Raw genomic sequence first — 15875 nt, 5'->3', positions numbered from 1 at the left:
CTTTACCATGAGCTCTTAGATCCTGCTCATTGTAAGTGGCTATTTTCCTGCTCACATGGTGGGTTTGGTTTCTCCCTTCCTGCCCCGCGCTGTGACTGATCTTCACGGGATCCTTTGCGGGAGGACATTACTCTCTCCTTCTCTCAACTCTTTATTCTGTTAAATGACTATTCAAAATGAGCCTGATATGATGCGCGCATCAAGTACGCCTTTTCTCTTTTGCATCAATCAAGTGGACATTCAATCTCTGTTCAGATTCCAAATTGGATGTGCATCGATTTCGGTAAGTTTAGGCGTGGCACAGTGTATGTTCTTTTTCTTTCGAATATGAGCGCTCTTGAAAGTGTTAGAGATTACATTTTTGTAAGAATATATTTTGTAATAACTTGTATGTTGGCTACCCAATGAACCTATTAAAATCTATTTATGAATGTATGCAAGACAATGCTTTCTCATCAGAGTACATTCCAGGGTGGTAAAATGATTTATGAATAGATTAGTTGCCTATAGGCATATTAATATAAAAAGTTGTGTTGTCTTCATTCATTTTCCTCAGGCTATACCTGATGTCTAGAGAGCAACAGAACTCTGCTCATGTGATTCTTATTTATTTGATTTAGGTCATAAGGTGACAGTCGTCATGAGATCTTCCTCTTCCCGTCTGTCAAGTTTATCTTCTAAAGATTCTTTATGGAATCCGAGTAGGTAAGACCCTTTCAATTCTGTTGGTACTAGCCTTCATGTGAAACAGTGGATCACGTCATAATATTCAGAGACTATTCTCTTGATACTTTGTATCTAAAAGCATTCAGTCAGATGATTTGTGTGTGGTATTGCTCTAGTCTATTAGCCTGTGTAAATTGACGAGGAGCCTATCTGATTAAACACTTCTATTCACTGACAATGTTTTTTCTCAATGTTGGAGCGCCAAAATGAGGACATTCCAATGATTCCGAGACTACAGCAGGGTTGCATGCACTTAATTCTATCACCTGCAGGACACGCACTTGTAGCACCAGAGAATAATCCCTATTATGGGCAATGGAAGTTACCATCAATGTGGATGGATATTTTTTCAGATCTAGTACAGTAACACATTTAATAGATCTGATGAATATTATAATAATTGTCCAATAAGTAGGCTACAAGATCCACCATTGAGGTTTTTCAATCAGCTAAATTATGTTTTAATGCATTTCTTTAGGCTTCAATTAATATAATGTTAATAAATAAGCACATTTTATTTAAATAAAGAACAGTCAATTGGTATTTGTAAATATATATATATATATATATATAATTGGTAAATATCAGTTGCTATAGGCTATTATGATCATAAACATCAATGTCTTGGCTAATGCTCCAGATGCTTTGAATTTTATATGTTGCCTACATTTTCCTTTTCACCGCATATTATTCGATGACTTCAGTACACCCCCAATAAAAGATTACATAGGTCGGATATGAAATAGTAGTAGAGTTTTTACTGTCTCTGGGTATTATGTCCGAGATCATAGACATGCGCAGAGTTCTTCCTTGTTTGTCCCCATCATCCGAGGTGGGTGGATGAGCGAGAGGGTGAGCGAGAGCCGGGGAGAGGAGAGTGGTTGTGAACGTCAAAATTGCGTTCTGCATTAAAAATAGAAACTGAAAGAAAAGAAAATAGACGAAATCCTGCAATTCGAGAGAGCACGGATTATGATAGATTACATGCAAGTATTTCTGATTGTAGAAAGTATTATCGGCAAAAGCCTATTTTATTGAACATCCGCAAAAACATTAAGATGGAATCCGCTATTCTATTTTACAGCAACTAAGCATAGGACAGTAATTAAGCGTTTATGTTTTGGTAATTTAAGCAGGGGATACGGGCGAGAGGAGAAGAGAGGAGGGGGGCGAAATTGTGTCCATTCCCTTTTCCCTTGGGGACAGTGAAGTCAGAGGAGAGAACCAAGCAAGTAATTCGAGAAGAGACGCGTCTTTGTCATTTCGATTCTATCACTAGTTTGTAAACTATCAGTTTTCGACCCAGTCACAGCGTTAGACATCTCGTACTTTTCCTCGCCAGTTGTTTTTTCATGATTTAGGATTTTTTCAACAATTCTTGCAATCCTCTTCTGGGTGATTCCCTGCTGAAGGATGCCGGATCAAATATCGGTGTCCGAGTTTCTCTCGGAGACAACAGAGGATTACAAATCTCCTACCACGTCCAGCTTCACGACCCGCCTGCAGAGCTGTAGGAACACAGTCAACGTTCTGGAAGAGGTAAGGCCACATCATGTTAACATTGAGTCAGCCATGGCTGCAGATGGAATTGCGTGCAAGAGCGACCATTGCGCATTGATGAATCATGACACCACAGAGATGACATAGCTACAATAGGCATAGGCTACCCAAATTATACAATTTATGGTAATAGCCTATCCTATACTCCATTTAGTAGTAGCAGGGTCCTGAGTCAGTCATTAAAATAGACTCTGCATCTACGTTGGCGTGTCAAAATGCCGATGCCCAAAGTTGTACTGTATTCTGCATAATAACCTCAGAAAGTGCCCTTCACAGACAGCACTGTTCTGATGTGCAAACAATACAAAAACAACATTTCTGTGATAAGTATTCCACCATGGCAAGGTTAGATTGTGATGGCTTGATTGAATCTGTTTACATGCTGATTATTATCATTATAAGCTGCCTGTTATCGATTGGAATTATTGGCAACTTTGTAACACTTTGTTTCCATTTGCACAAGTTGACATCAAAGCCAAGGGTCATGTGATAATACACATCTGTTTACTAGGGTTGGGGATATCCAGATGTTCATACCATTATAACGTTCCTGTACCAAACAGGGGTATACAATATTACCGGCAGTGAACACAAGGGGCGCAATTATTATTATTATAATATATATTTTTTAAGTACAAAACAAATTTAGTCAGCAGGGATCTTGATCCAGGATGGGATTGATTGTCTCTGCTGTAACCAAGAAGATTGATCTCGCAAGCTAGCCTCTTAGCTAGCAAGTTAGCAAACCAAATGCATAGCTGGAGCCCTGAGCTGGAGATAATTTATTTGGTAAATCTTAGATTGTTAACTTATAGTTAGTTATAAGCAGTGGCACACCCAATAAAAAAATATATACAGTACCAGTGAAAAGTTTGGAAACACCTACTCATTCAAGGGTTTTTCATTATTTTTACTATTTTCTACATTGTCGAATAATAGTGAAGATGTCAAAACTATGAAATAACACATATGGAATCACGTAGTAACCAAAAAAGTGTTAAACAAATCAAAATATATTTTATATTTGAGATTCTTCAAAGTAGCCACCCTTTGCATTGATGACAGCTTTGCACACTCTTGGCATTCTCTCAATCAGCTTCACCTGGAATGCTTTTCCAACAGTCTTGAAGAGTTCCCACATGTGCTGAGCACTTGTTGGCTGCTTTTCCTTCACTCTGCGTTCCAACTCATCCCAAACCATCTCAATTGGGTTGAGGTCGGGTGATTGTGGAGGCCAGGTCATTTGACGCAGCACTCCATCACTCTCCTTCTTGGTCAAATAGCCCTTACACAGCCTGGAGGTGTGTTATTGGTCATTGTCCTGTTGAAAAACAAATGATAGTCCCACTAAGCGCAAACCAGATGGGATGGCGTATCGTTGCAGAATGCTGGTTAAGTGTGCCATGAATTCTAAATAAATCACAGACAGTGTCACCAGCAAAGCACCCCCACAACATCACACCTCCTCCTCTATGCTTCACGGTGGGAACTACACATGCGGAGATCATCCGTTCACCTACTCTGTGTCTCACAAAGACACTGCGGTTGGAACCAAAAATCTCAAATTTGGACTCATCAGACCAAAGGATAGATTTCCACCGGTCTAATGTCCATTGCGCGTGTTTCTTGGCCCAAGCAAGTCTCCTCTGAACAGTTGATGTTGAGTTGTGTCTGTTACTTGAATTCTGTGAAGCATTTATTTGGGCTGCAATTTCTGAGGCTGGTAACTCTAATGAACTTATCCTCTGCATCAGAGGTAACTCTGGGTCTTCCTTTCCTATGGCGGTCCTCATGAGAGACAGTTTCATCACAGCGCTTGATCGTTTTTGCGACTGCACTTGAAGAAACGTTCAAAGTTCTTGAAATGTTCCGTATTGACTGACCTTCATGTCTTAAAGTAATGATGGACTGTCTTTTCTCTTTGCTTATTTGAGCTGTTCTTGCCATAATATGGACTTGGTGTTTTACCAAATAGGGCTATCTTCTGTATGCCACCCCTACCTTGTCACAACACGTTCCAAAAATTTACTTTTAACAAGGCACACCTGTTAATTGAAATGCATTCCAGGTGACTACCTCATGAAGCTGGTTGAGAGAATGCCAAGAGTGTGCAAGCTGTCATCAAGGTAAAGGGTGGCTACTTTGAAGAATCTCAAATATAAAATATATATTGATTTGTTTAACACTTTTTTGTTTACTACATGATTCCATATGTGTTATTTCATAGTTTTGATGTCGTCACTATTATTCTACAATGTAGAAAATAGTAAAAATAAAGAAAAACCCTTGAATGAGTAGGTGTGTCCAAACCTTTGACTGGTACTGTATATGTTGAATATATATATATATATATATTTTTTTGTTTGTTTTTGTTTTGTTACGGTATTGAAAATCATAGTCTGTATTTCAAAATACCCCGATATACGGTAAATACTGTATACGGCTGAAGCCTAGTTTACTGTCCTTGACAAGCTTGTAGAATCAGTTATTTCTGTCTCTGGCCTACCCCGGCCTATTAGAAGCAAAACAGCCTATATCCAGTTAATATGTATCCTATTCTTTCAAAGCCTAATCTTGTGACATGAACATGCTCTGTATAACACATACTGTCATAAAACTGTGCTTAGTTACAATGTTACAACATACAATGATGGTATCCAAAGGATCAGCATAAATGTTTTTGCGTTTGTAGTTGATGATGTCATGATAGTCTTCTGTGGTTTGCTCATACTGAAGCCTATGTTAATTCAGTGCAGTTCGATTAAGCTAGTTTTGCTCCTACTGCTGCTGGCTGGTGTTACCAGGCAGAGGGGGAGGATTGGATATGATAGAGGAGAGGGAAGGAAGGGTGTGCTATAGTCCCACAACACGATGGTCTCTCTCTGTTACTCTGAGCAGAGTAGCCAGGCTGTAGCAGCGGCTGTTGGCTGTCTCCACACAGAGTGGGGGTAGGGATGGATGGATGGAGCAGCAAACCCTCCAGCCTCCAGCCGCTCACTGACAGATATTGGCATTTACAGTGATTCCGAATTAGAATGGCTCCACACATATAGCGTTGACATCAGCCTGATTCTGAACCTGATTCTGTTTTGATAGTACTGTGCATCGAGCTGCAGCCTCTTCTTTCAATCACAATTAGTGCTGCAAGAGCTCACACGCATGCATGTGGGGCCTACGCACGCATGCGCACACATGGCCACACACGCACGCACGCCCACACATACACACACACACACACACACATACACACATACACATGATGCCACGTCTGATTAGCAAGGTGTAATCAGGTGAGACAGGTGGAGACCATGGAGAGCCATGCATCCTCATACCATCCTCATCTGCACTGTCTTTGCCATTAGGAAATGGGGCAACAAAGAAGGACAGCAGCATGCACCTTTGCCATTCCCTATTAAAACCAACACATTACCTCATTTTTCATTGAATAAAATAGCGATGAAGTCAATGTTGCATCTCTTGAAGTCACCGGTTTAATGTTCTCACAAAGTGTATATAAAAATAGCAGCCATGGCAGATGATCAATGCTGATAATCATCAATCTCCCTATCGATGCTATATCACAGTGTCAGTGGTCTCATCCTCCATTTTTTAACGTGTAGTAAGGAGGCAAGAGAGAGGCCAGAGAAGTTTTATAGATTCAGTATTTGAATCCATTAGATTTTGCCACTCCTTCAAGCCAGGAAACAGCAGACTGTCATATACACTACAGCCAGGCTTGTTGAGAACTAAGAAAAATGCTAGGATGCTGCTGCATCCTCTGAAAGTGAGACTAAAGAAACACCCAAAAGTAGTCAAAGAACTTAGGTTTCAATAAAATAACATATAAGACAATCTCTGTTCATTGTTTCTCATCCAATAGTGATAGTAATGTTATTATCGTGTTATTACATCATTGACCTCAAGAAAACATATCCTCCACATAGGAAAAGCCATAGTAAATGGAATATACAGTATACAGTATGCTTAAGTTGATAGTACATGCTGCACAGATGTACGAAACAGTTGACAAATTAGTATTTTCTCTCAGAATGGCTGGTCATGGGCAATGTGTCATAGCATTTAGAGGTTCCAAATGTCTCTCCCCGAAGGTTTATAGTACAAAAATAGAAAAATCAGTAAAACAGAACCGGAGCCATGTTTATTCTCCACACGGAGCACATTTTTGTTCGTTTAGTGTAACAAGGAAAGGCTCGCGTCATGAATCACCTCTCTGGCTCTGTGCCTTCCAGCTCCGAGAGAGACTGCAGCACAAACGAAAAACATCTGTTGGAAGGGCCGCCATGTGCGCCCTGCCCGGGCTGCAGCAGTAGCCACTCTGAAATTCTAGCCCGGATCACATGACGGGAACCATTATACTTGCAACAAAAGAGCAGCAACATATAATCTTTCTTCTTTGAACAAAGACAAGATGCCATTGAATCAAGCTTTTCCGAAACATTGATCTAAAATGAGTAAAGAGCAGAACACCTCGTCAGGGTCCTGCTCTGGGATACTACATACACCTTCCAGATGGCATTCCTCCTCACACACTTTATGGATCTCCAACTCTGTAAAAGGTATACAGTATTCCCAGGACTCCTGCAGTATTGCCATGACCTCTGAAAATAATTAGAGTGAAAAAGGTTGGACATGTAGCATTTGAAGAGAAACAACCAAAGACAAAATACATTAAAGTATTAAAGTAGGCCTGTTTGGTTTTGGCCACATTTTCAACATAACCAAATTGGGAAGCCATTCTCTCATCTCTCTCTTCTCAGAAATGGTAAAGAAGGCCCCTAATAACCTTCATTCACTCGGTTTAAGTGCAGAGCACTTAGAAAGCCATACCCCAAGACTTACCGCTACTGTCCTCATTACAGACCTTCCAAGGTCTCTGTGTGTCTCCAAGTAATTTCCTCAGTATGTTGACGAGGTAAATTATGCAAAGGTAGAGGGTTAATATTTCATGGTGTAACCTGAGGGGGGAGAGCTGACCTGCAGGTGGAGGAGAACAGTCGTCAGCCTCCCTCCTCAGGCTTCTAAACACACTGAGTCATCTAAAGGTGCAGAGAGGGAGCGCTGCAGCGACATCACAACTTCTTACTCCAACTCCACACCTGAATTATTTATGTTTGGCTGCTTGGAGAGACAAAGATGTTCACGATTCCCCCCCTCATACCAGCACTGTCCTTATTAACACAACCCATTTGGCCCAGTCACAACAGGGAAAAGCTCTTCTACATGTTTACTGTTTATATTTGATCAGTGCTAAAACGACATTTGGAAAACAATGAACAGCGAGATGGGCAAGATAGATAGCTAATAATAACCAGAGCCACTTTCTTATGTGAGGAATGTTCTGAAGAATGGTTAGACGATATTCATTCTCATCTGCAATTTAATTCCCTGAAAGGTTCAGAGAAATGTGTGGAGAAGGACTTCATTTGCAGACAGGGTTAGTTAAGCTTCCCTCCCTTTGTTAGGGAAATCGTAAAAAGATGTTGTCTGAGAAACCGTAGCCTTTTCAACTCCCCGTGACTGCCGGGCAGAAGAAATATCAGCCTGCACAGAGAAGCACGAGATTGAACTTCACTCAACTTTCTAGAGTTTTCCCTGTTAGTTAACACTATCAAGGTTTCCCTCTACTGTGCGAATTGTGATCAAATCAACACAATATTAGCCACTTTCAATGCAACATACTGAAACAAAACCAACTATGCAAGAGATTTTCTTGTAGGCAGAGCGCGTTGGAGTAGGATTCTATTGCATTGACATGCACTACTCAGCCCGTACTCTACACAGACTGGTGCGGCATAAACAATCAGAGCTGCAGTATCCCTATATGCAAATAGACCATTGCCATATACTTTGAACTGGACTGTATTTACAGCACGAGTGGTAGCGAATAGATATGCTTGTTATGAGATCAAAGCAAGAGCTGCATGTAGCCATATTCTTTGATAGTAAGTGAGTTATTAGCAGTGTTGTAGTACTCAAGACCAGTCTCGGTCTCGAGTCCGGTCTCGAGACCACATATTGAGTGTCTCTTGTCTCGGTGTCAGATACATTTGTACTCGGTCTTGACTCGGTCTCGGACAGTGAGGACTCATAATGTCTTCCAGAGACCAGCCGAGACCAGCTGAGTAAAAAACGAATTATCAGCTTCCATTCAGTCAGCGCATTAAAACCGCTTCGCAGGCCAAATATAGACAGTACCAGTCAGAAGTTTGGACACACCTACTCATTCAAGGTTTTTTCACCAATACATTTCTTGGTAGTCTAAAAAAATATTGCTATCAGGTTGTAAATCACAGCTGGCCTGGTACATTGCTTGCTGCCTCCATTCGGGATGCACTGTTTCAGTTTCAATGACTCAATATTCTGGACAAAAACGGACGAATGTAACTAATGCTGGGAATGTCAATACAATCAAACTAGCAAGGGCAATGATCACAAGTCAGTCATAATGTGGCTAATAGGCTAGTGTATCTATTTATGTAGCAAGCTAAAAACACAGAGCCTAACGTTAGCTAGATCGCTAGCTAGCTAGCTGCTAGGAGGACGCCATGTCATGCCAATGGAGGAGTGGGTGAGTGACTGAATTCTTTCCCTCTTATCGTTTTTTGGTGGCTATAAACAGCTAGAGATGCAGGTGTCATTTGGTTAGCTAGCAAGAACTTGAACGACTGTTATCCAGTTAGCATATCTCTTGCGTTTGCAAATTCACTCTGGCTATCTACTCTGATTTCAGAGCACTCTCGTCTGAGTGTGCCAGAGCGCAGCACAACTGATAAATGTACAGTGAGGGAAAAAACTATTTGATCCCCTGCTGATTTTGTACGTTTGCCCACTGACAAAGACATGATCAGTCTATAATTTTAATGGTAGGTTTATTTGAACAGTGAGAGACAGAATAACAACAAAAAAATCCAGAAAAACGCATGTAATTTTTTTAATAAATTGATTTGCATGTTAATGAGGGAAATAAGTATTTGACCCCTCTGCAAAACATGACTAGTACTTGGTGGCAAAACCCTTGTTGGCAATCACAGAGGTCAGACGTTTCTTGTATTTGGCCACCAGGTTTGCACACATCTCAGGAGGGATTTTGTTCCACTACTCTTTGCAGATCTTCTCCAAGTCATTAAGGTTTCGAGGCTGACGTTTGGCAACTCGAACCTTCAGCTCCCTCCACAGATTTTCTATGGGATTAAGGTCTGGAGACTGGCTAGGCCACTCCAGGACCTTAATGTGCTTCTTCTTGAGCCACTCGTTTGTTGCCTTGGCCGTGTGTTTTGGGTCATTGTCATGCTGGAATACCCATCCACGACCCATTTCCAATGCCCTGGCTGAGGTTCTCACCCAAGATTTGACGGTACATGGCCCCGTCCATCGTCCCTTTGATGCGGTGAAGTTGTCCTGTCCCCTTAGCAGAAAAACACCCCAAATGTTTCCACCTCCATGTTTGACGGTGGGGATGGTGTTCTTGGGGTCATAGGCAGCATTCCTCCTCCTCCAAACACGGCGAGTTGAGTTGATGGCAAAGAGCTCGATTTTGGTCTCATCTGACCACAACACTTTCACCCAGTTCTCTGAATCATTCAGATGTTCATTGGCAAACTTCAGACGGCCCTGTATATATGCTTTCTTGAGCAGGGGGACCTTGTGGGCGCTGCAGGATTTCAGTCCTTCACGGCGTAGTGTGTTACCAATTGTTTTCTTGGTGACTATGAGATCATTGACAAGATCCTCCCGTGTAGTTCTGGGCTGATTCCTCACCGTTCTCATGATCATTGCAACTCCACGAGGTGAGATCTTGCATGGAGCCCCAGGCCGAGGGAGATTGACAAATCTTTTGTGTCACCTTCTCACCAAGCTGCTTGGCGATGGTCTTGTAGCCCTGTGTAGGTCTACAATCTTGTCCCTGACATCCTTGGAGAGCTCTTTGGTCTTGGCCATGGTGGACAGTTTGGAATCTGATTGATTGATTGCTTTTGTGGACAGGTGTCTTTTATACAGGTAACAAACTGAGATTAGGAGCACTCCCTTTAAGAGTGTGCTCCTAATCTCAGCTCGTTACCTGTATAAAAGAAACCTGGGAGCCAGAAATCTTTCTGTTTGAGAGGGGGTCAAATACGTATTTCCCTCATTAAAATCCAAATCAATTTATAACATTTTTGACATGCGTTTTTCTGTGGTAAATAGAAACCCTACCAGACGGCGCTCACCTCACTGAAGTCCCCCACTCACTCAGCAACGATGGTATTAATGCTGTTTTAGGTTGTCTGTTGTGTTCCTCTCCTCCATGTTCTTAGTTGTCAGTACGTACTTCATGTCCCACTTCTCATTAATGTGATGGCTCGATGTTCATAGACGTCCAACAATCTGTTGTTAACGCCACGTATGGTGTTTGAAAGCTCGTGCTTTGAACTTGCGGAGCAATCATTGTACAATTTCTCCATCAGGGCCATCACGGTTTTTCAGCATGGCATCTTGTAGTCTGGTTCTGGATATGCCATTAGGGTATTTAAGCCAACATCCTCTACCATTGACAATGGCTGCATGTCAATGACAATCATTTATGTTAGGGATTTTTCGAAACGTTAACGATCCCAAATTCGTTTAAACGTCACACCCCTAATCTGAATAAATATTTAGAATTGCCGCCAGGAGGCAGCTGGAAGCTGTGTTTCTGTACAATACAGTACTGTACCTACATTGTACCTTATGTAGGCTACGTGCAGACTACAGCGTGTCATGTTAATTATTCTGTTGATTTAGAATATATGTACATATTTGTAGGGGGTAGATGTATTTTCCGCTAGGGAAAAACAGTTTTTTTAGATCAATTGTTTTATTATATGTTGAAGGCAAGTAACAGGCAGAATAAATGATTGATTACCTCAGTGGCTGTGTGGTCCAACGGATACAGCTGTATCATTGATATCATTCTGAGTGGTTAAGGCTAGTGGTGGGCTATGGTTTGGGGAAGGCTTAAAATGAAATCATTTAAAACGATGAGCCTATGTATCATCAGTATTGATAGCATTCTTGCCGTTGTGAACTGCTGTGGCACAGTGGCCTAAGTAGTGTACTCTGGTTCCGAGACTCATGAGTTCGCGCCCAGTGCTGGGCGATCTATTGACAAACCTGAGCCTAGATTAGGCCCACTAGTTAATTATTTAAATGTTTTCAAGAACTAAAATGAATAGTAAATTAATACATCATAGAAAAGTGTCTCACCTCAACAAAATCGTCTTTGGATATGCTCAAATGCATAAACATCTTGACAGCTTTTCAAAATGAAATATTAAAGCCACACAATACAGACTTTCAATCCACATCAAAGGCCATATCTAAATTCACAAATTATACATAGCCTAACTATAAAACGTGGGCGAGCATCCACACTGGAGGAAAGTTTCTCGTTCTACAGTAGGCCTACATTTGTCAATCAACTGAAGGCCCAAATCTGCTCATCAGCTCAGCCATGGAAACACAAACAGTAATCTATTATGGGTTTTCACACCTTTCATGATTTACATTTACGTCATTTAGCAGACGCTCTTATCCAGAGCGACTTACAGTTAGTGCATTCATTATTTTTATTTTTCATACTGGCCCCCCGTGGGAATTGAACCCACAACCCTGGCGTTGCAAATGATCTACCAACTGAGCTACATCCCTGCCGGCCATTCCCTCCCCTACCCTGGACAACGCAGGGCCAATTATGCGCTGCCCCATGGGTCTCCCGGTCGCGGCCAGCTACGACAGAGCCTGGATTCGAACCAGGATCTCTAGTGGCACAGCCTTAGACCACTGCGCCACTCGGGTGACAATGGATAGTCTAACGGGTAGCCAACAGAATGTAGCCTATTGGAATATAATCAAATAACAAGGGGCCTATTGGAACCGTCAGTGGCACTAGTTTATCGGCAGCTATTATCAGCCTCTGGAGAGCCATTCAGTTGTGGGAGGTGCAGTTGCCGTACCAGGCCTGACAGAATGCTCTCAATGGTGCATCTGTAGAAGTTTGTGAGGGGCCATGCCAAGTTTCCTCAGCCACCTGAGGTTGTAGAGGCGCTGTTGCACCTTCTTCACCATGGTGTCGGTGTGGTGGGACCATTTCAGGTCCTCAGTGATGTGCATGCCAAGGAACTTGAAGCTTTTGACCCTCTCCACTGTGGCCCTGTCGATGTGGATTGGGGCATGCTCCCTCCTCTGTCTCCTGTAGTCCATGATCAGCTCATTTGTTTTTTTTACTTTGAGGGAGAGGTTATTTTCCTGGTACAACTCTGCCAGGGATCTAACCTCCTCCCTGTAAGCTGTCTCGTCATTGTTGGTAATCATCCTACCACTGTCGTGTGGTCAGCAAACTTGATGATTGAGTTGGAGTCGTGCATAGCCACGCAGTAGTGGGTAAACAGGGAGTACAGGGGGCTGAACACACACCCCTGGGGGGCCCCCGTATTAAGGACCAGCGTGGCGGAGGTGTTGTTGCCTACCCTCACCACCTGGGAAGGAAGTCTAGGACCCAGTTGCACAGGCAGGGGTTCAGAACAAGGGCCCTTAGTGGCAAGCTTGGAGGGCAATATGGTATTGAAAGCAGAACTGTAGTCCATGAACAGCATTCTAACATAGTGTAGGTATTCCTCTTGTCCAGGTGGGATAGGGCGGTGTGCAGTGCAACGGAGATTGCGTCGTCCGTGGATCTGTTGGGGCAGTATGCAGATTGTAGTGGGTCTAGGGTGTCGGACAAGGTGGAGGTGATATTGTCCTTGACTAGCCTCTCAAAACACTTCATGATGACAAAGGTGAGTGCTACGGGGCGGTAGTCATTTAGTTCAGTTACCTTGGCTTGCTTGGGTACAGGAAAAATGGTCGGCATCTTGAAGCAAGTGGGGACAACAGACTGGGATAGGGAGAGGTTGAATATGTCCGTAAACACTCCAGCCAGTTGGTCTGCGCATGCACTGAGGACACGACTTGGTATGCCGTCCGGGCCGGCAGCCTTGCGAGGGCTAACATGCTTGAAAGGCCTACACTCGTCGGCTACAGAGTTTGGGAGCCTACAGTCCTCGTGAGCAGCGAACAATGTGTTTCACTGGGAGTTGGTGTGAGGCGTCGGTGTCCATGAGGTGGCTGGTTTTCCCTACCACATTCGTGTTGTGTCTGAGCTGTTGAATTGCGACTCCACTTTGTCCCAGTAATGTATTTTCGCCTCTTTGATTGACTTACGGAGGTCGTAGCTGGTCTGTTTGTACTTGTCCATGTTCACAGTCACCTTACTGTGGTTAAATGCGGTGGTTTGCAGTTAACATTTTGCGCAAATGTTGCCATTAATTGGAAATGTTCTAATCGTCACTGTAGGAACACCATGCTCTATGCACTTCCTGATGAAACCAGTGACAGTCAGTGTAGTCCTCAATGTTATTCACAGAGGTGACCCGGAACATATCCCAGTCCACGTGATCAAAACAATCATGGAGCATGGATTCCGATGGGTCAGACCAATTTTGCTTTAATTTCTGCCTATAGGCACGGAAGAGCAGAATGGAGGCATGATCTGATTTTCTGAAGGGTGAGCGGGAGAGGGCCGTGTAGCCGTCTAAGAAGAAAGAATAACAATGATCAAGAGTCTTCTCTTCCCGTGTGGGGGTTGGTGAAATTTCGGGGGAATTTCACTCAGATTTCCTTTATTAAAGTTGCCAGCTACAACAAATGCGGCCTCAGGATGTGCAGTTTCCAGTTTGCTCAAACTCCCGTAGAGTTCCTTGAGTGCATCCTTGGTGTCGGCTGGAGGGGGGATATAAACGGCCATAACAATAACCGTGAATTCTCTTGGGAGGTAGTGGGTTCAGCATTTGATGGTGAGATATTCCAGATCGGGAGAGCAAAAGGTGTTAAGTTTTTGTACGTTGTTACAGCATGAGTTTTTAATCATGAAACATACACCTTTGCTTTTCCTGGAGAGTACTTTCTTCCTGTCCGCACGATGAACGGATGAGCCAGCGTAAGGCATGATTTTGTAAGAGAAATGATGTTACCATCTCTCGTGTCCCTCTGGAAGGAGATCCTCGCCCTGAGCTCATCTATCTAATTGTCCAGAGACTGTACATTAGCAAGTAATATACTCGGAAGTGGAGGGTGGTTTGCCCACCTACAGATTCTGACTAGAACACCAGCTCTCCGTCCTCTCCTTCGGCGGCGCCTTTTTATGTAGACAACCCAGGATGAATGGAGCTGCTATGTATAGTCCAAACAAACGATCCAGGTCTGGGAAGTCGTATTTGTGGTGAGAGAGCTCCGATCTAGGGCTCTATTTTCGGCTGGCGTTAAGGCGGTGCTAGTGTCAAGCGCACGTTAGTTTGAAAATTCATCATGTAAAAACTGCCGCACTGGCATTTTCCACCCCGAACGCCAGGTTCGGCAATTTACCTGTCTTATATCAGCTCGCTTGCACTCAGATGGGCGGGGTGGAAATATTTTAGGTGTGTCCTTAAAAGCATGATCCAAAGTGCTAATTGCAGAGCTGATCTGGTTTTAGCGGTAACGCAGTTTGTTATGGCATGAATTTTGACAGCAGAAACACAGCCTATCCAGCTGTGACGCACACTGCCCATATGCACATGGAACTAGAGTAGCCTAATGTGCTTTTGGTGCCTCTGTGAATACCGGTGAACCTCGTATTTAGAATTATCTGTAACCTGTAAAAATGGGTTGTTTTCCGTTTCATATGTTCAAAACCCAAGCACTGCCTTAGGCCTGTTATAACGAAGGCTGGTTAAACAGCAAAGAGTGTCTTTTTTATCCTGGCTATTTTATGACATCATTACATTTTACATTTATTTATTGTTGTTATTGTTTAAAAAAACTAACCCTGATTTCTTGTTTTTTGTTAAATGTTATTACATCCAAACTTATTAGAATGATTCACCTTCCTGGTTTTATGGTGACAACGACTGTGGTGTGCTTGCAATGCAACTTCTGGAGATGTGTGAATGCGATCTGATCTGTAAGATGGTTCCTGTTGGTTGTAGGAAATTATACCATAAACGTTCTGAGCAAATAAAGTAAGAAATAACACACACACAAAATAAAGCAATTGTACATGAAAGGGCGTGCTAAACTACTTTTTTAGCACGGCTGTGCTGCGGTCATAGGTACGAGGCGGAGGCGAGTACTGTATATATTCGTATATATCTATAAAAATTATGCTGATTCACGTTATTCTCAATAGGACAGTGGAGATCGAATGTCAATATTGAAACTATGTTGCAAATGTCGAGATGCAGTCAGCAACGTTTCTACAACCCCTCGTTGTTGCAAACCAAATGTTAGGCTAGAAGCAAGGGGAAATAATGTCTAGAGGCCTTTTTACAGTGGAGATCAAGTTAATGAATTGGCTGGCTGGGCTGATGGGACAGTGGATGAGCAGGGATTTCTCAGATGGAACAGAAAACAAGATTCCCATTTTTGCACCATAGGCTTACCCGTGCTAAACAGTTTTTTTTAGTATGGCTTAGAACACGTCTCAACCAATCACAATGCTTGTTTTGACCAACTCGTTGCAAATTTGGTTAGGAGCT

General features: G+C 42.7%; 1 protein-coding gene across 1 annotated transcript in view; it reads left to right on the top strand.

Moving 5' to 3' along the window:
• Window positions 1-190: 190 nt before the first annotated feature.
• The window catches only part of LOC311109173 (arf-GAP with SH3 domain, ANK repeat and PH domain-containing protein 1-like), a 77736-nt gene continuing 62051 nt past the window's right edge, over window positions 191-15875 (top strand). The window contains exons 1-3 of the mRNA XM_084152007.1: window positions 191-283; window positions 621-705; window positions 2139-2265. Of these exons, the coding sequence (XP_084008133.1) occupies window positions 268-283; window positions 621-705; window positions 2139-2265 (228 nt within the window). The 5' untranslated portion in view covers window positions 191-267. The remainder of the gene's footprint in view (window positions 284-620; window positions 706-2138; window positions 2266-15875) is intronic.

The sequence above is a fragment of the Coregonus lavaretus genome (genome assembly GCF_964263955.1).
Source record: "Coregonus lavaretus genome assembly, chromosome: 34".
In the NCBI taxonomy this organism is placed as follows: Eukaryota; Metazoa; Chordata; class Actinopteri; order Salmoniformes; family Salmonidae; genus Coregonus; species Coregonus lavaretus.
The sequence above is the reverse complement of the archived record's forward strand: the minus strand, read 5'-3'. Positions and strand labels throughout refer to the sequence as shown.